The sequence below is a fragment of the Cyprinodon variegatus genome, unplaced genomic scaffold (assembly GCF_000732505.1).
Source record: "Cyprinodon variegatus isolate N-32 unplaced genomic scaffold, C_variegatus-1.0 Scaffold1566, whole genome shotgun sequence".
Classification (NCBI taxonomy): domain Eukaryota; kingdom Metazoa; phylum Chordata; class Actinopteri; order Cyprinodontiformes; family Cyprinodontidae; genus Cyprinodon; species Cyprinodon variegatus.
In genome coordinates this window covers 61,211-82,012 of record NW_015152019.1, presented here as the reverse complement: position 1 = coordinate 82,012, position 20,802 = coordinate 61,211, and the positions used below count along the sequence as shown (strand labels likewise).

At 35.5% G+C, this 20,802-nt stretch overlaps 2 protein-coding genes across 2 annotated transcripts; one reads left to right on the top strand and one right to left on the bottom strand.

Annotated features, from left to right (window-relative positions):
* The first annotated feature begins 36 nt into the window (after window positions 1-36).
* Window positions 37-7,281, top strand: LOC107103933 (aspartate beta-hydroxylase domain-containing protein 2-like). Its single transcript, XM_015403789.1, has 6 exons — window positions 37-141; window positions 2,610-3,081; window positions 3,213-3,419; window positions 5,886-6,093; window positions 6,507-6,620; window positions 6,703-7,281. The coding sequence occupies exons 2-6, from the start codon at window positions 2,635-2,637 to the stop codon at window positions 6,810-6,812; spliced, it is 1,086 nt and encodes a 361-aa protein (XP_015259275.1). The 5' UTR covers window positions 37-141; window positions 2,610-2,634; the 3' UTR covers window positions 6,813-7,281.
* Window positions 7,282-10,981: 3,700 nt separating this feature from the next.
* Window positions 10,982-14,239, bottom strand: LOC107103931 (calcium-binding protein 5-like). Its single transcript, XM_015403788.1, has 6 exons — window positions 14,071-14,239; window positions 13,446-13,476; window positions 13,204-13,347; window positions 12,673-12,782; window positions 12,414-12,561; window positions 10,982-11,236 (listed from the first exon to the last, which is right to left on the bottom strand). The coding sequence occupies exons 1-6, from the start codon at window positions 14,122-14,124 to the stop codon at window positions 11,208-11,210; spliced, it is 516 nt and encodes a 171-aa protein (XP_015259274.1). The 5' UTR covers window positions 14,125-14,239; the 3' UTR covers window positions 10,982-11,207.
* Window positions 14,240-20,802: the final 6,563 nt, after the last annotated feature.

Here is a 20,802-nt window from a genome sequence, read left to right as displayed (position 1 = left end):
TGTGTTGGAGCGTCAAAAGCGCCCTAGCGGCCGAACGGAAAACTGCAGAAATACACATTTCTGTGTGCTGGAGAGCTGGAGGAGCTGTCCACCAACATCGGTGCTGAAGCTGTCAGACACGGAGCTTCACCGCGCATTAAGGTAATATACGACTGAGGTGTGGGATGCAGCTCCATAGGAAATTATCAGTTGCATATGGTGCATGATAATGCATGGCAAACATTTGGTGACAGCATTTTTATTGAATGGAGGATGTTTATGCCAGTGTGGTAAGTAAACAAGAGCCAGTTAAGCTGTGTGAGCTGATGCAGAGCAAAGAGCAAAATGAATGCTCACGCTGCTTCAAGGAGCATCAGCCCATGAAACATCCATGTCTGCCAATGGAGAGCATCCCCGATGTTAATGCAACAACAAGTCGGCTGCAACAAACCAATGACTCGCTTAAAACTCACCCTCTCACATGTACAATCGGTGAATCCACTGTTATTTTCTGTCTCTGCCTAATTGTAAGCAGTAACAAAATTACAATAACATACATCTTTCCACTATATTCTCTTTATCAACACTCTCTTGATATAAACCCACCTATTTTTTTGTCTTCAGATTAATTAATGCTTGGCCGAATATTCTTGGCTTTGTAGTGATGTTAAGAAAATTACATCTATGCTAACTTATTCTGAGGCAATATGTAAACTGTTAAAGTTAAATTGCTCCACGGGTAAACATGTCTAAAAAAAAAGATCACTCAAAGGCATAGCAAATGCAAACCTTTTGAGCATATCTTTTTGAAATTTAAAAGACAAAAAACACAAAAAGAAACAATAACAAACAAACAAAGTTAAAAGTTGATAAATTAACATTTACCAAAAATATTATAAGCTCCAACAAGTAATTTAAGAAGATGGACTAAAAACACTTTTTGTATAAATTTTCAAAGATTATGTGTTATCCAGTACTTTCTGTTTCTCTCGATTCTACATACTTGACACAGGGACCAATTCTCCTAGCTGAAGGCCCTTGACTGAACAGGGCATATTTATATTGCTACCGAAAAACTGCAGGTAAGGTTGTTAAGATTATCTCCAAAATTCACTTTCAGAAGCTGCAGGAAAGGGTAACATCTTAATGACACCAAGTCTAACCATCACACCCTGTCTATGTCTCAACCAGTTGTTTAATAATAATACCAAAAAACAAAACAAAAAGGCTTTTCCTTTCCTGCGATCACAATGCATTCTTTAAAATAAAAATTTAGACTCATTTTAACCTTTGGTCGGATAAGTACAAGGTTAAAAATTTCAGCATTAAGACGGGTTTTAAGTTTTGGTGTTAAAAATAAACAAAAATAATATATATATATATATATATATATATATATATATGTAGAAAACTGGTTAAAATCCAGTGATATATGGTGGAGATATGGTATCATGAACATTTAAACCCCCAAGAAGATTTAACCAAAGAATTACTTGGCCTCTGTCAGTTAAGTACATACAGTTTAGTGCGCATTCGTGAACTCTTGTGTTCCCTGTTGTAGACACTCCCTTTTAAAAAGACTTTCCTTCTAGGTATTATTAAAGTAATTCTGATTCTGATATAGTATTGTTGGGTTTTCACTTAGTTTTACCTCAGTATAAAAGCTGTTCACTGCCTTTTCCCGAGTACTTTGAATATGAAACATATTCAAAAATCAACACAGATGTGGTTCAGCAAACAAATCAGCTTTCATCTATAGCCAACACATGTTATCAGAGCTGAATCCCAAAGAAAAGCTGTAGGATGAGCTAAATAGAAGCTATAGAAAGAAAGGATCCAGGCCTCTGAAGTATTAAGAAAAAATGGTCACTGATTTTATTTGTCCATTGCATTGATTTAATCACAATGAAGTTCAAAATGTTCAGTAGGTTATATGTATTATATTCTTCTCTTTCTCTCTCTATTAAGTAAAACTGTTATCATTTCTTAGGGAATAGACAGACAAAATTAGCAAATATAGCTTTATATCGCCTTGCCATACTGTTCACATTATAACCATTCACAGTCTATTATGAAGATAATTACTTTTACTGAATATTTCTCACTGAAGGTCAGAAATGCATGATTAAACAGTCTTGTGAAGACAGGCATTTTTATGGAGAGGTTTAAAGCAAAGTTAACTCTCTGAATAAAGCACCAAGATCTGAAACTTCCTATAGAGAAATGTGCTAATCAAAGGAAAAAGGCAGACCAAAAATGACCACCACTTTTGCGCTTGTAGGGGAAACAGCGAACATGTACAGGAAGAATGAAACTCAAATTTCCTGTCTGACACAAAAATCATACGTAAAATGCAAAAAACCCAAACATATTAATTCCTCTGTTTTTTTTCTAGAGTTACAGTCGTGGATTTTTCCCAGCTTAGCAGATTAATTTATCCTTTTTTGTTAGCAGTCCATGTTCCGCTTGTTTCTCCAGGGGCTTTTGCATTGTGATGTGTAGGTATAGAATCACAAAAGCATAAGACGTTTCTGGGCTTTAAATGTGTTTATAAAACGCTATAACAAAAGTTTAATCTGAAATATGACATATAACTATGAATGTTTTTTTTCATTCTGTTTTTCTTACAGTTGTTCGGTGTCTCTTGTCTAAAGGATGTACTGGTCAATAAGCACACTGCCTTTTCCTGAGTATGTTGAGCTTGGTTTCCATTCACTGAGTGGCCTTCTGTGGACTCTGCTATTCCTGTTTCTGTGGCACTGTTACCGGATTGGCTCTGACCTGCCAGTCCCAGGCCATGGTGGAAAGTTAAAGTCAAACTCAAGGCGGTCCATGATTTCCCGAAGCGGTGTGTGCATAGGAACAAAATGCAGTGCCCGATCCAAGTTATCAAGAAGCGATCAGATTGCTCCTTTTATTTCCATGGAAACAGCAAAGGATGAGGAGCAGGGACAGGGCTACCTCACGCCAGTGCTGAGTCACTCTTTATTCCCTGCCCAGGCATCTGCAGAAGCCAAGAAGCTGTACGCAGCACTGCAAGAGTATGCCAAGCGCTACAGTTGGGTGGGCATGGGCCGTATTCATAAAGGCCTTCGTGAGCAGGTCAGTCACTCTAAACCGGTTTATTCCAGCTACAGTAAAAGCTAGGAATGTTTCTGATATCTTTATGTAATGGATACAATAAAAGAAAAGCTGTAAATAAAATCTTTATTTTGTGTTTTCTCCAAATTAAGGTCAGACTGAATGATCTCTCCACCATACAGAAGCCGCATCTCTTCTTCCTGCCAGATGTCCCAAGTGTTCCTTTTTTCCCACGAGATGCTCATCGACATGATATCGAGGTCTTAGAGTCAAACTACCCTGCCATCTTGGCTGAATTCCAGGCTGTTTACCAGAGAGGCATTGACCACAAATCAGGCTGGACATCTCTGGGGGCAAAGGTATCCAACAGAAAGTTAATGTGTCATTACCAGCAAACACAAACTGATTTCTTATTTTTTTGCTATAGAAATACTTAATAACATACAGTCTGCAGACAACTCAGAAAGTTGTAAGAAAAGAGGAATGTTTTTGTTGTTTTTTCATTGCAAAGTTCATCAAAAAGAAATGACTAGAATATTTTTTATCATTTAATAAGTAGACATATCATGCCTTAAAAAAATAGTTGTAAAAATAGAGTCGGAAGTAAAATTGATACCAGGATTTGGGGAGATCTAAACAGATTTCTTTTGAACACAATCCAATCCAGTTTTATTTGTTAAGCACTTAAAAACAACCACAGTTGACCAAAGTCCTGTACAGACAAAACATAAAAACATAGAACATAAAACATTACAGATAAAAAACAAAACAGCTAAAATATGGTTAAAATAACATTCACATAATAAAATCATTAAAATTGGGTAAAAGATAAAAGGAAAAAAAAGATAAAAAAAAGATATAAAATTAAATAAAGTCCACTGTCCTGCTAGGTGTTAAAGGCCAAAGAGGAATGGTGGGTTTTTTGACAAGAGATTTAAAAAGTGAAGAGGCTTGTCTGATGTGCTCAGGCAGGTCATTCCAAAGCTTTAAAGCTGCAACAGCAAACACGTGGTTGCATGTACCGTCATTAGGGAGTCAATTCTTTTTACCTACTCTGAATGGGACTACACTGCACTGACCATAAACCCATTAAAGTGCTGCGTAAAAGCACAGAAGAACAGATGGCAGATAAGATAGGCTAAAATTTCTTATTTTCAGCTAGATTGAAACAAAACTGAAGTAATAGTTTTGGAATAACTGTGGTAAAAGGTAGCATACATCTTTAGTTAATACAACTAGAATCCATTAGTGTAGTGATGGACTTAAACTTTCAGAGGCACATAAAGACAGTAACAAAGTAGGTCTTCTGTCACCTACAGGATATGTCCAGGATAAAAGGACTGATGCTTCAGCAGGACCTTGAAAAATGAATTCATGGGTTCATATTTAGTAGAATGTCTGCAACAGTGTCTTCACAGGTCTGCCTGAAAAGTTGATTGGACAGCAGCAGCTGATCCAGAATACAGCTGCTTCCCCCATCCTCACTAAATCAAAAAGGAAAACAATAGAGCACATCCCCCCGGTTTTAAAGTAATTACAATGGCAAAACCCATACGAGAAAACAGACTTTATAATACTTCTGTTAGTCTACAAATGACTGAATGGCTTAGCTCCATAGAACAAAACACAGAGAAGCAGCTCTTAGTTCTTATGCTCAACTACTCTGGAATAAACTTCCAGAGAACCATAAAAGTTTTGAAACCTGAAATTATCTTAAATCCAGGTTAAATTTATTTTTTTGTTATATAGAAATGCCTTTGACTTTTCTATCTTATTAGTCAAGATTTTTGTCCAACTTCATATTTTGTTTCTTATGTAATGTTCTTCAATTCATTTTATTCTCTTTAATTATTCAGGTTAATTAATTATGTAATTACCTTTATGCCACTGCAGTGTACTTTTCTTCCTTTTCAGATAGATTTCCTTTGAATTGTGTTGCTACTGAAATGGGCTACATAAATTAATTTGCCTTTCCTTCCATTTCATCTTATCTAAGAATTACTGTATGAAACCATGGATGCAAGAACTGCTACGGCAATCTAGCATCTGAAAATAGAGAACATGGCATGAAGGGAAAGTTACTAAGATTAGATTTTTCTGTTAAGCTGACATGCTTGGCAAACTGAAAATTATTCAGGAAAAAAGGTTAGGATATCAGGAGAAGCTCTGTAGATCCAAGGTTTAGGTGTGAGAATCTATTGACTGAATAACTATTACTTAAAGAGAGCCAAGAAGAAAACTTGAAGTAGGCCAACCTAAGTCTTCATTCATTTATGTATTTATTTTACTTTTATAAGAATTGGTATACCTGTTGAAGACGATGCTCTGATCAAATGAAAACAAATTTGAAATTCTTGGCCTGTGGGCAAAATACTATGTGTGACAGATGTCACATGGAGGCAAGACACAATTAGTGGTTAAAACTTAAAAGTATTACTCAATAGTTAGGTAGGCATTTTATTAAACAGTTTTTTAAATCTTAAATTATTTCTTTGGCTTATTTTATCTTTTGAAACAACTTTGCGTGTGCATACGTCATCTGGTATGTTTTGTGTCTCCCCAAATACCCTAACTGATCATCTTAGGCTGCAATAAAAAGAAAAGCCAGGGTGATTTTTAGCTCCTACTAGTTGATATTTCATAATAACTTATTAGTTTTGCTCTTCAATTAATTCTTCAAAACACCTGGAAAGGAGGCCTCTAGAAATGATACTCTCAAGTGGACTGAAAACAAAATCTTAGCACATGTTAGATTTAATTTGTAAACTTTTAAGGAGGTTAAAACACGACTGTGACCTGAATGTGGTTTATGTTTTCTTTTTCAGAGCCAGGCTGTGTTTCCCTTGTACAGTGCAGGTGTCTCTGTGGCAGAAAACTGCCGCTCTTGTCCCTCCACATACCGCACACTTCTTTCTCTGCGTACATTCATAAACAGCAACTCATTGGGATCTGCAGGATTTTGGCTGCTGGGCCCTGGAGCTACACTGACGAGCTCCTACGGACCAACAAACACACGCCTTCGCTGTCACCTTGGTATTAGAATGATATTCACTTTGTTGTTAAGATAAAATGAAGGGTTTTGATGTAGTTTTATTAATGATATTCTTAGAATTTAAGTTTGATTAAATGCATTGTTTTGTCTCATCCCTCACAAATGTTGAGCTTCTTCTGTTAATCCAATTCTATAATTACATGAACTTCACATGCTCTTTGTTATAAAACAATGTTCTCATGGAAGCACAATTAAATCACCAATGAGACTACTGTGCTCAGTTATGTAATTTATTAGAAATGCATTAACAGGGGGGTGGAGGTTAATTTCTCTGTTCTGCATCTTGTGCTGTGTCCCATCTGACAATAATCCTCTCAGTTTTAAAAACAGATGGGACATTTCTGTTTATTGTTATGTAGAGACCCGAACAACAACATGAAGTTCTCTTTCACAGGTTTGCAGACGCCGGCTTTGTGCGAGCTGGTGGTGGGAGGCGAGCCTCAGTGTTGGTCAGAGGGCCACTGTCTCCTCCTCGATGATTCATTCCTTCACACCATCTCTCACAAGGGTAGAGAGAGCCACAACAGTAAAAATTTTGTTTGTTTAATCCCATGAAACCACCAATAATCATGTGTCTTTGCCTTTTTAAGGTCTTCCAGAATCTGGACCGAGAGTCATTTTGAACGTGGACCTATGGCATCCCAATGTGGCTGCAGCAGAGAGACAAGCTTTGGATTTCATGTTCACCCCTGACCTTTGACTTTTTTCCTGCACTTCCTGTGAGCCCCTTGCTGGGATGCCTTAACTTAGCCCAACTCCTCCTGGTTCACACGCCTCATTCCAATCTGTGAATCACTGTGCAAATCCTCAGTTAAGAATTAGACAAGCCATTTGCTAAGCATTCAAGCAGTGTTTAATGTTTGGTCTACAGTAGTAATCCCGAAAGTGGCGCAGTACTTTTGCTGTTATGCTTTATGCATGATGCACTGGTTTAAAAACACAGTCTGATCACATCTTAAAGCACAAACATGAGAGCAGGGGTTAACTGCTGTTTTAGCATTTTAATTCCATTTGCTACGCTAATATATGCATGCAAAGCCTCAGACTTTGTAACTGTAACTGCCGTTATCTGAGATTTTGCATGTGCATGGGGACGTTTTAGATATTCATATTTTAAATTGGTTTGTAACTACAAACAAGTCAATCCAAAAAACTGTGAATACTTAATAAAAATGACCTACTCTCCTCGGATAACTAATCAAAACACAGCCAAAGTATACTGTTCTGTCTTTTCCTTATAACAGACCTATGTGCGGCACTAACTTAGTGTATTTGATCTCTTTGCAATTTCACTTTGCAAGTTTGTTTTTGTTAGAGCTTTTATATACAGTGAAATTTAGAGAAAACAATTACATGATATATGTTGATATGTCTTGTTTTCTTATAAAAAATGAACCAACAAAAGTAGATAAAATGGATTTAACATAATTGTATAAATAAGATTGAAAACAGAAGGAAAAATGAAAGAGAAAATATGATTAATCTAAGATGACTAAACCTTTGGATAATTTGGAAACGCTTAGATTATGTAATAAGTATACCCATAACATTTGATTTAACTGGAGACACACCTGTGAAAGTATTCTATGGTAAAACAATCTGTCTCTGTGTTTGGGATCATAGGAACATCAGAGATATTAGCAAATAAGTTAGTATAGAATTATAGAACGCTAGTCTGGTTCATTACTGCAAGAAACATAATTTCTTCTGTGATCACATATGATCTGATGAAAGCAAAAATGATTTTTAATTGGATAAAAGTGGTGGTTCGATAGGTTGTGGTCAGAGAGTTCATAGTCCAAGAGACAGAAATCCTTTAAAAGAGAGAAAAAAAAAAACTGTTTTTCTGGCATTGAACAAATACAGACACTTCTGTCACTGTCAATGTCTGGGTTTGCTTCAGGTAATCCAGTTTCCAAAGTCAGAAAACATGCATTTTAGAATAAACTACAGAACTGATGACGCTAAGCGGGCCATAGGAGTATATGCATGCTTTATTCTATGTGTTTGTTACCCCAGTGATTGAACTGTTGAACGACCTGGGCTCTGTCTCTTACACTCAGATCACTAGAGATAAGATCTACCCCCCCATGACCCTAACAGGATTAAGGGCATAGAAAACGGATGGATGGAAGCAATAAGACACTATATTTATTTTTGGATGTAACATGACAGGAAAAAGAATCAGGTAATTTTGATCTTTTTGAAAGCCCAGAATGCAAAATGTCCATAAGAGGAGATACTAACATTTATTTTATTTTATTAAAATTTTCATTTTCCTGATATCTTTTAATTCTGTGTTAAGTAAAAGCTTATGCAAGCTGTTTAATTTACTGGAAACATTGATTGGTAATAAATAACAAAATTATATTGAAAATTCTTACCTATTTATCATGTTGGTGTCACTATTTTTTTGTTGACAGTTGATGAGAATTAGTCGGTGATTTTTATCTTATCTGCCATCTGTTCATCTGAGGGTCCCATGTCGAGGATTACAGAACTGGAACTAATCCCACCCCAGAGATGCAGATTAGTCCTGAGATTGTTGACATGTGGTCGTATATATGTTGCTTCATGATTTATAACTCATTTGTCTCTGTTTTATACAGTGCAGAGGAGGGAAAATGGGAAGTAAAACAATTTACAAGTCAGGTATATAAAAAAACCAAAAACAATTCTATTAATGGTTGCACATTGTGAGAATCTCTTGCCAGAAAGAAAAAGTCACTTTTTCTGATGGATTTAATGCAGAAATGTTTGTAGGACACTAATTGCATCCATGTTTCACAAATGAAATATTAAACTAAATATTTTAATTATGATATCCATTTAATTAACAGAACTGATTTCCTTTATTAAGTATTTCCTTCATATTGCAAAAAAATTCTGCAAAAAAGTGGTTGGGGAGAAAAGAAAAATCCACTATATCCACAAGCAATCTGTCATTTAAACTTGATACCCGACCAGTCATATTTGTTGAGCTCGGATTACCGTGGGGAGTATAAGCCTGTGATTTATTTAGATTAATGTTTAGCAGGAAATTTACATGTATGTATTGGTTGATGCGTATTACTTATGAATTTCACTAATCAGTTTTGTGCCTGCCCTCTACACACTGAGTATAAATACACACACACACACACATGCATGTATGTAGTGTAGATATTTATTAATCAGATTTTTCAATCTCCTGCAAAAAAACAAAAAAAATATAGAGACGTGAAACTTTTTTATTTGTGGTATCACAGAATTTACACAATGCTTTACTTGGATTCAATATATTTTAAACGGCAGCAGCACAGCTGTACATTTTGTTGCACTAGCGCCAAGCAGCAAAAAGGTCCTGGGTTTGAATTTTTTCCCTGTTCATCCTTTAGGTCTCTGGGTACTCTGGCTTCCTCTAACAGTCCAGAAACTTGACTAACAGGTTAAGTAGTGGCTCTTTTTTGTCCTTATGTAGGTATAATTCTTTGGCAATCTACTTTCTATCTAATAAAAAAATAAAAAATCTCCAGGTAAAATACTAACATGATATGCTTCATAAAAATGCTACTAATTCAACATACGTCTTAAAACTGATACTTGAACAAAAGTGTTTATAGACCACTATGGGACACAATCATTGGATTTTAGTTTCATACTATTTATCTTAAAGATAAAATTAATTTAATGTTGAAATAAACAAACTCAAATTTTCAGAAACTATACAAAAAGAAAAATCAAGAAGAATCTGTTTTGTTTCTGAGCTTGACAGAAACATTGAGGATCAATGACTGTTTGCTGTGAAGATTGTCCTCCAGGTGTCACCAAAGAGACACCTGGAGGTGTTCCAGTTCAAGGTTACAGTGATGCTATAAAGGCAACTTTCATTAAACTAGATGCAGCTCCAAGAAGATACACTGACTGAAGATGCTGCCCTTTATGAGAGAGGGGCTTCTGCTGGGAACAATCCAGCCAAAGTGCACAAAGAGAACCAATGCATGCACGGGGAGAACATGCAACCTCCATGTAGACCATGGGTCTCAAACCGGTTCCAGAAAGGGCTGTGTGGCTGCAGGTTTTCTTTCCAACCAAGCAATAGCACACTAGACTCCAGTCATCTCATTAGGTGAGTCCAATCTGAACATGATGACTTGATGAGATGAATTTCAGTCTGGTGTGCCATTGCCTGGTTGGAAAGAAAACCTGCAGCCACACGGCCCTTTCTGGAACTGGTTTGAGACCCCTGATGTAGATAGACCATGGGAATCGGACTCAGAAAAATCTTGCTGCAAGGCAACAGTGCTACAAAGTACTCCACAATGCAGCCCATATCCACACATCAGGAAGTACATATTGTGTCATTCATATAAACATTACATCCAAAAGTTAATTGAAATTCAATTCTCTGATGAGGACAAAAATAAGTCACACAAAAACAGCACTCTTATCATGGCACATTTTTTCATCCATATTCATCCCAAATTAAAATAAAAAAAAAGTCAGGGGAACTGCATGGAAAGGGATTTTCATATCATTGGTCGCACATGCAGTGCCTTTGCACCATCCTCTTATCAAAATATTTACTTTAATAAGGTGCACTTGCTCTGGCTTCCCTCCACCTTTATCATAAAATTAACTATGACTCAAATAGCTTGTTATTCAAGGTGCAAGGTGCAACACAAAGACTAATCTACTGGTCAAAAAATACTTTCTTAACAATTTATTTATTGATTGCATGACAACTGTCATGGCGGGCCATTTCTCATGGCGTCAGTAGTATACTTTTTTATGGTCGGGGATAATTGAATGGCTTTTTTTTTAGCAGGTGACATAAACTGATAATCTAATGAAGGCTTCCAGAGAACTTAAGGTGGAGATTTGCCAACGTTGACAAAAATATGGAATTTTACATCAGAAAATGTTATTTTGTTTTTTGCTTTTTATTAAGGACTGCTCCTTGACGCTTATACTCATAGTTTTTTTCACAAAAAAGAACTTTGTTATAATATAAATTTACATACTGTCTGTGTAGGTAGATAGCTTATTTACAAAAAAAAATATTGAAAAGAACTTAAAACAATATGGATCCTCTTCTGCCTTCATTTAGTTGTCCTCATTTCTTTGACATCATTATCACAAACTCTGGGGAGAAAATCAGCAACAGATTATTTATCTAACTGACCAGAAAGACATAAAGTAGGTTGTTCAGTTTGGAAATTGAGAATTAGGACTGATTCTAGATTGTTATGTTTACCTTGGTAACAATAAATAAACCTGCACCTTTAAGCTTATTTTTTAGTTTTTAAGGTGCTCAGAAAACTAAAAAGAAACATAAATATATTACTCTCTGAGCTCCCCCCCGCTTAGCTCAGCTCAATTTAACTCATCCTAACTCAAAATTAATTCACGACAGCTCAACTCAGCTTAACCTAAGGCAGACAGAACCAAATCAAATCAAATTTACTAAATTAATTTGGTTTCAAATTATTTTAATTTAATTCAATTTAAATATTTTCTATTTGTTCAAATAATGAATTTTGTTGTAGTACTAGATAACAACAAATAATTTATCCCACTATTTAGTTCAGGTCACCTCAATGTAATTTAAAACAGCTCAGTTAAAGTCAGCAAAGATAAAAACCAAATCAGTTTCAATGGCATTATGTAGTTAAAAGGATAGCTTATGTACACTCAATACAAGTCAGTTCATCTCACTTTAAAACCCTCTGATTAGATCAGCTCGTGTATATTTAGCTCAAGCCCACTTAATGAAACTCAATGCAAGTCTGCTTAAATAAATTACATTTTTGTCCACTTAGCTGAAAGAAAATCAAATCAAATGAGGTCACCTAAGAATAAATCAAGTCAGCTAAACCTATCTGTACCCAGCTTAATTCTGAATACTTTTATTTTATCAGAGCAATATTTAGTAAGACAGTAAACTCAAAACACTTTGTGAAAAGTTAAACAAATTCAGCTGAAAACACCTTATTATGTATAACAGTATAAATTCATCCTTTTGAATGTAATATGCTGCTTTTTTATTACAGAAAAGCCAGATTTAGGTTATTAGAAATTATCAAAATGGAGTTTGGCAAAAAAGGAGGCTTTATAGAAATAGAAGCAAACAGATTGCTGCTTATTATTAAAAAAGGTTAATTATAATCCCATATTACATAACAACTAATGCAATATTGTAGTACTTAATAATGCATTTACTATGCAAACCCATAAAACAATCCTCTAACCTAACATCTGACACCAGATAGTTACATAAGGATGACATTTTACTTTTTTACTGTGTCTTTTTATTACTTACCCTCAAAGTCAACTTTTCCATCTCCATTGTTGTCTACTTCTTTGACCACTTCCTCTATTTCTTTCTTACTTGTCTGTTCGCCTAACAGCTTTATCATAGCAAGTCTCAGCTCTTCAGATGAGATAGATCCATCGCCATCGATATCAAACTACAAAAAAAGATGATATATTTGATAATTTTTTAGTAAGTGTATTTGATATCAACAAGGGCGGCGGGGTCATATTAAACAAAGAAAGAAAAAGAAATACTATTAGCTCACCTCTTTGAAAGCATCTTTGAGTTCTTTTAACCCAATCATCCCAGCAGTTTCATCTAGAAGCTTGGGTGTCATAAGCTCCACAAAATCTTCAAAGTCTACCCGTCCTCCCACTATGCCGACAAAACAGTAAGATAACAAAACTAATCAGCTCATTCCATAATGAAAGATGCTTCTAAAGGTTGACAACATCTTTTATGCTAAGTAAATAAATGTAAAAGTATAAAACAAACCCATGTTAAACAAAATTACTCAATTTAATAGTTTTACGGTTGCTGTGAGAATTTTGACGGTGGAAATTTTCTATTTTTTTCTTATTATTTTATTGAGAATTTCTAAAGAAAAATAAGGAAATACTACAACGGACAATATTCTTTTTTTTAAAAATAGCTGTAGCGCAGTCTACAATATTTTTTACTATCTGACAGTGATATGATTGCTCTACTAATTAAACCTATTCCATTTAACCATAGATGAACTTCTCATTCATTTTAGTTTTGTTTTATTTTGTCTTGTTTAATAAGCAGTACTCACGGTTCATGTTAATAGTTTGGCTCAGCTCGATCAGCTCCATCTCAGTCGGCATGTAGCCCATGGTTCTCATCAGGTTCCCCAAGTCCTTGCAGGTGATGAAGCCATCCTTATCTTTATCAAACTCTATAAAAGCTTCACGGAGCTCTACATGACACACAGAAATAGAGATTTTTTTTTTTAATTTTTAAGTATGAAAGCTTAACTTCATCTCAAATAATCCATCTAAAAATAATTGATATTACCTTCGAGCTCTTCCTTTGTAAGAGCTCTTGTCTGTTGAGCAAATAAAGATTTTTGTCAGAGAAACACATTTTTGAAACAAAAAAATCCATAGATAAAAATGCTACATTTTTTTTCCACATCCTTTTTCTGTTTTTTTTTTTTTTTTTTCCGAGAACTTCTCATTATGACGGAGAAATGGAAAACTGAATTCAAATTCAAACTTGCCAATTAAAGTGAATTTGTTTCTGCTTTGTCTCAGATTAAATGGTGCACATCAAAGTTAAACTATAACGTTATGTTTTTTTTTGCATGAAAAATATTAAGAATGCTTTTATTTAACTCAAGTTTTAAACAGGAGGCATCTGAGTGGCCATAAATATTCAGAATTTATACGGTTTGTGCTTTTGCTTTTACTCTATAGGAGAATGTTTCTTTCGTACTGTAAATGAAATGTCACAAACATTTTGCTGCTATAACAACTGTGGTAATACAGATAATTAGCCAGTGATTAAAACTGAATTTACTTTTTGCTTAAGTCTTATGCACTGATATTATTAAAGATCAGAATACATTGGAAAATATCAGAAAACAAAACATTGTATCAGTCACTATTTACTGTTAAATCATTAGATTTCACAGACTTACTTTTCTCTTATTTCCTGCTCCCTTGAGGAAGATGCAGGGCTGCTTTACGCTCATGATGAGTTGCTTATATTAAATCCTCTTCTAATAGCTTTAGCTTTGTAAAAAAATAAATAAAAGAAGCAAAAATCTCTGTCTTACTTTCCACCCGTTTATATCCAAAGGTATCTTTGCTGAGGATCTTTTCAGAGTCTGAACCCAGCAGTGGTAAACTGGTCTCTGCAGCGATGTGCAGTGACGTCTTGTGTGGATTATCTTTTCAGCTTTTGTCCAGAGAGGAAAGCATAGGCTTAATGGGGACCATAGTCTCACACAGTCAAAGGGTAATGGTTGGGGGCTGGTGCCTATTTCCAGCAGTTATCTGGCAACAGGGCAGTGGACACATTGGACAGATTGCCAAAACTACACAGAATCTCACAGAACAGATGCACATGCATGGTCACATGCAGGGCATTTTAGAGTAGCCAAATAATCTAACATTCATGATTTTGAACTTTGGAAGTAAGCAAAAATAGCTTAAAACCTAAAGTATCAATAGATTTAGCATGTAGACTTCATTTAGAAACACCCCAGGCTGGGATTTGAGCCCAGAACCTTATTGCTGTAGTGCCATTAACGGCTCTATGGTGCATTAAAAAAAGAAATCATGAAGCCATCAATTATTTTTTTCATGTTTAGTATTATTTCCCTAAGCTGCTAATATCTAACATATATTTTTTTTTACAGTAGTCAGAATAACTTTTTTTCCTGGCATACATTAAAGAACACTGTTAATGATATTACTAGTTATTAGTGATCAAAGCCAAGTAGTAAAATACTCTTATACTTTATCACAAGAAAAAAGAACTAACAATTATTTCTATATAAAATGCGAGAAGAGTCATAAAAGTACATTTCTTGCAGAATGGAACACAGTGGAGAAATGTCCCCCAAAAACATTTATTTAATTCAATCTAATCTGCAGTACTTTCACATAAACTGATTAGTAGTAAATATAAGCATTTTATAGCCTGAGGGGTCAGTAACCCAGAAGCGGAAGAAAATGGCTAAAGATTTTATTTTTTCTTCAGTCGTATATCACAGATATTCCATCCTCCGTAAAGCTGCAGCGTAAATCCAGGCCTATTAAGGGAATAGCTCTCTCCACCTAACTAGAGTTATTTTGACTTAGGCATGCATTTAAATCTCTATTCTAACAACAAAAATCTGTAATTTAAATATGAAATTCTCTGTACTAAATAATTTAGATGTTAGAGGTTAGAGGTTATGTAGAGCAATGATAACGGGCAAAAGATAATTAACAATGCAAGAGATTGTAGAAAAATAAAAGAGGACTTATCAAATGGATTTAAGCTGTGTTGTCTTAATATTGAGATCAAGTGTAACATAAGTTTTTCCAAGGATGGTTTTTGATATTATGATTTGTAAACCAAACCTGGCTTTTTGTGAACAGTTTTGACTGCATTTCTTTTTTTTTTTCATAAGAGCTGTAAACCACATCTGTCTAATGGAAGGCATTAAATATATCTATAACAACTTAGTGAATAGTTCCAAGTAGTGAGGTGGATCCTCCTTTTTCTAATCAAAGGAGTCACTTGCATCACTAGTGTGATTTCTGGGTGCACAGAAGAGAGGTGATGTAAGGTTACTGGCAATGTATTATTTAGATGGCAATTTTTTAAAACCTTTTTACTTTATCTTATCCGGCCACAGTAAAAAGAAATAAAAAAGTTGAACAAAACAAAACAAAACAAAACAAACATCTGTCTATAGCAACTTTGAGTCTGTTTAAACACCATTGAATACCTAATAAAATTCTGATTGATAAAGAATAAAACAATTATATTGTGTTGGTATCTCACTGAAGATGATAACCCATCCAACCAAATGGCCTATGCAACATGGGGAAATATGATTTGTGTCATTAATCTGTCACATCCCATTCCCTTCAGGCTACACAGTCCTTACACTGCTTCAGTATGCATGTTTCCTAAAAAATCCAGCTCTAAGTAACAGGAAAAAAAAAAAAAACAACAACTCTAGGGAGATAAGAACTCTGTAATGAAATCAACATTTCCGGTTAGATATTTTAGTGCCGCCATCAACAGCTGGGGGATTGTTGAACAAATTTTTATTTTTTTTATTTAACTCTCCTTCTTGAATGGCTAAAACATACTAATCTAGCTCAGTCAGGTTTAATGGCAGGCTGTTGTGCTCTAGTTTTCTTGACTACACCAGATTAAAGTGCTTAACTGTAAAATGTCCAGTTACTGTTGGTATATTTGATGGATGCAGCTGTATTAGCTGCTTGCTTTGTCTTGAGTAGTTATAAATATTTTTCAATTTTTTTTTTATATCTTTTTAATCATTGATGGCACGAAGGCATTTGATATGGGAAAATAAGCACACCAGCCACTCTTTAGCATTTGTTCTGCAATGTTACTTTGCAAAGTTATTTAAGTAATTTTCTTCGTAAAGGATTAATATATGTAAATAGTTTAAAAACACATCTTATATTTAAGGCCATAGAAGAAGGGCTTTTTAAGTCATCAAAATATTGTGGCAGGATACATGGGAATGGGCTTAGTTAAAATTTTTTTTTTACCAGGATCAGAGGGTTTGAATTCATTTGGGATGGCAAACCTCACAGCCTAGAGATTATTCGTTCCAGTCACTATTACAGGAGCCTGGAGACAAATCACACTGAAACAGTCAGCTGTGGTGAAAAAGCCTGGAGAAACAGTAAGATATCCTGTATTGTCAATGGATTTGGCATAGACAAAGAACATGTCACTGAAAACGACAAACAATGATTATTGATTGAAGACATTCAGGGCCGTGGAAGGAATATTCGTCATCCTTTGCAAGACAATTTAATTTGATGCATCAAATAGCACTGCACACCATCCACCAGCATTAGGGATTTGACAAAGAGAGATTCTGCTCTTTACTTCTGTGCTCATACAGCACAGTGACTAAAAATACCACACCACTCGTGTAAAAGTGTGTGACTCCTGGACGGGGCCAGATGTTCAGCTGGTTGACAGTTGCCTTTTGTATCTCTGCTTCTGTCTCCTCAAACCCCAGTTGATCTCAGCAGATGGCTGCTCAGGCTGAGCCTCGTTCTACTGGAGATTTCCTTCTGTTAAAAGGGAGTTTTTCCTCTCCACTGTCCCTACAAGCATGCTTAGTGTGAGGGATTGCCTTCGAATCAATAAGTTGGTGCTGTCAACTGGTTTTCCTTAGATGGAAAACTGTGAATCAATCTGACTGTATGATCTGGTTGAATTGTAAAGTTCCTTGAGATGACATGTGTTGTGAATTGGCGCTATATATATAAGCGAAATTGAATTGAACTAAAAATCTCCCAGATAACAACAGGCAATGGAATCATAGTTTTAGATAATATTAATACATCCTGTAATCATTGTATCAACTCAACATTATCAGATGATTTTTAATTGTATTCACAATTATAATTTAAAATAGAATACCTATTCAATTGAACTTTATCTCTCTCTATGTAGATCTGGACTAATTTCCAGTGACAACAGAATGCAGCAGGCACATCACCAGATGGATGGTTTGATCATTTACTTTTTCCTTTATCTAAAGCACTGTATGTATACGGTACAACCCTTAGCCTTAGTTTCCTTCCCTGGATCATTCAAAAAGGTTTCAGAGATGATAAAGTGTTTCTTTTCAAAAAAGATTTGGCTGAATTTCTTTATTTGTTCTGTTTATCTAAAATAATGATTATACATGGAAAACATGAAATTATATCCAAAAATATATTTACCGAAAAACATGTTCAAATGAAATGCCATCAGTTGCAGACCAACCAAGTGGAACCATCTGTGCAAAGGATGTAGAACAGATATTTTGTGTTTAATAACATAAGATAAGCAATGACCAGCTTTTAAAATTGAATCTATTTACAAAAATCATATACAGGTAATCCTGAACAGAATTCGGTTTTATTTACAACATGACTGTGCATGGTTTCTTTTTCATTAAAGCAGCTTCAGTGTTTTTAGGATAATTTGGTGTAACAGGCGATTCTCTCAAGTTACATAGGAACGTTTTTTGATTATTATTTTAGAATTGCACTGCTAATGGTGACAGCATGTTAAACTACCTCTGCTTCCATCTGATTTTATTTATTAATAGAACTTTAGTTACTAATCACTCAGAAACTAACTCACACCAATTGTCAGTGTTTTTCTGATCTTTCATGCTGTGCATCTAGAATAATTTTTTATAATATTTTAAAAATTCTTTTACATTTGTTATTATGCATACTCAGTGCAACTGTAGCGAGTTGGTAATTTACACCAAAGAGCAGCTCATTAACTTCTCAAAAATAGAAATAAAAATTCAACTACTTACAAAAGTACCAGCTGGTTTAACAAGGAAGATGCACAGCAGGAGTGAGAAGAGAGAGGAAAAAATAATTCAAGCCACCCCTTTTTAGCAATTATTGTGGGCAATATGACATTTTTGGGAAAGAAGTTCCAAGAACCCTGAGCCCTAGTGAGGACCCACACGTAAACTACACAAAAATTTAAATGCACTTTTGGTTTTGCTCCCATTTTTTATGAGATGAACTCAAAGATCTAAAACCTTTTCCACAAACACAATATCACCAGGGCTGTCTAAGGAATACCTGTGCACTAGTCATGGTTTCTAATCAGCATCTCTAAATATTACACCAGTGAGGTGGGGTGGGTTATCTCAGCAAAGGAGAAGTGCTCACTATCACAGATTTAGACGAGTTTGTGAGCAATATTTAAGGAAAATTGACAATTTTCTTGAGATGAGGCCTCATGAAGCATTGAACGTTTTGCCGAATTGCTTCAATGATCCTCACAGTTCATGAAGCTTTATGTGAACATGTTACCACCTACTGGTGAAGTGCAGAACTACGGTTAGTAATATAAACAGATTTTTTTGCAATTGTTTTTCTTGTTTTTCTCCGCCCATTTAAGTTCCTTTGAAATTGTTAATGATTGGCTTGTATAATAAGTTTTTTATGTTATATTTCTTATGTGTTCAGCCAATCTTTTGGCTAAACCAACCATAAACCTTAATTTGGCAGTGTTTTTAGCCAATCTATATTTGTACTATACAAAACAAATTAGTCACATTAGCCAAAATACTTCTTAAGTATTATGGCAACTTTCAAAATTCAAAAGTGGGTCTTGAACCAACATTCTTATGATTGAAAGTCCATGTCTTACAACTGACGCCACTGGCAATGGTAATTGCACATCAGAAAGCAATACTACTAACTACTAATGTTACAACTGTAACCAGGGGCCTGCTCAGATTTTGATCATTACATTGTTTAATCTGAACAAAATAGTTTCACTAACTAGATTGGTTGTTTTTTCAACCAATCTATTCTTAGAATATATCCAAACTCCATCCAGCTGATAGCAACTCTCATACAAACTCCCACATTTTGACTGAATATCGAGGCTGTTTAAATGAATGTAAAAGTTCTCACACCTCGACACGCACTTCAGGGAACCCCCCCCCCCCCCCCTTTACTCGACACATGCCTCGAAACCTCGGCTCACCTCATAACATCACTAGAGATTGTTGTGTATGTGAAAAAATGTTTGGATCATTTAGTTTGTTTCAAACCCAGGAGCAAAACCAAAAGTGTTGCATTTACATTTTTGTGGAGTGTAATGGGCTGGTTATACTCCTATAGCAGTGTGTTGCAGTGAGCTTGTCGCAGGTATGATACAGATATTTTTGATGTATCCCTAATTTTGAAGCATGGTCTGCACCATGTTATTCCACGCCACATTGCAAGAGGAACAATCTCTAACTAGCTGTGGGTCTAGATACGGCCAAGGTGGTGAGGAAGTTGAAAAATGCAAGGGGCAAGTTTGTATGACAACGGAGGGACATGAGGGCGAAAAAAGAGCGGAGATCCAGGTGGAAAAAGTGTCCCAGAGTTGTTGCGCACCTTGCTCTTCTAGTCCTAGTCTTCACGAATCGTTTTCCACAATGGTGGTCATACAAACAAAACAAGCCGTTACCAAACAGAATATACGCATAGTGTAGAGCGGATGTAGATTTGACCAATCAGAGGGCTCCTGTCTGCGGTCACCTACAATTTTGGAGAGGTGCACTAGCGTGTCTGCTGAAGGGGCAGGGGCATATCTGCGCATATCTACGCAGACAACCTGGTTTTTACGTATAAACCAGCCTTAAATTGACATCCAGTATTATAGTTTTACTGAAACATGGCTGCATGATCATATCCACTCTCCAGGGTCTCCCTGTAGGTTTTTTGACCATTTGAGAAAACAGAGATGTAAAGCAGGCTGGAAAATTAAAAGGGAGGTGAGTGTATGCTACTGTGAAAACTAGCCTCTGCTGATATGTTGTTGATTGTTTGTATTATTTGCCAAAAGAGTTTACCAGTATTGTTTGGGTAACTTTTTAAATTTCAGCTTTTGCTGTTGCCTTTACAAGAGGCATTATAGAGAATTATCAGAAGATGGTCGGAAGAAGCTGAAGAAGCTTCTTCCCCACAAGGCTTTGCTGGGCTAGTCTGTAAAGCTTGGAACTTAACGCTAATTCATTTCGAATTAAAAAAGTTTCTTGGAAGGGAAGCTAAACGTCTTCAAACTTGGAAAACAAAGTCCAGTGGTTTGTTTTGTAACTTTTTTGGAATGACTATGACCTGGATGAATGAGAATCTTCACCAGCAAGCTG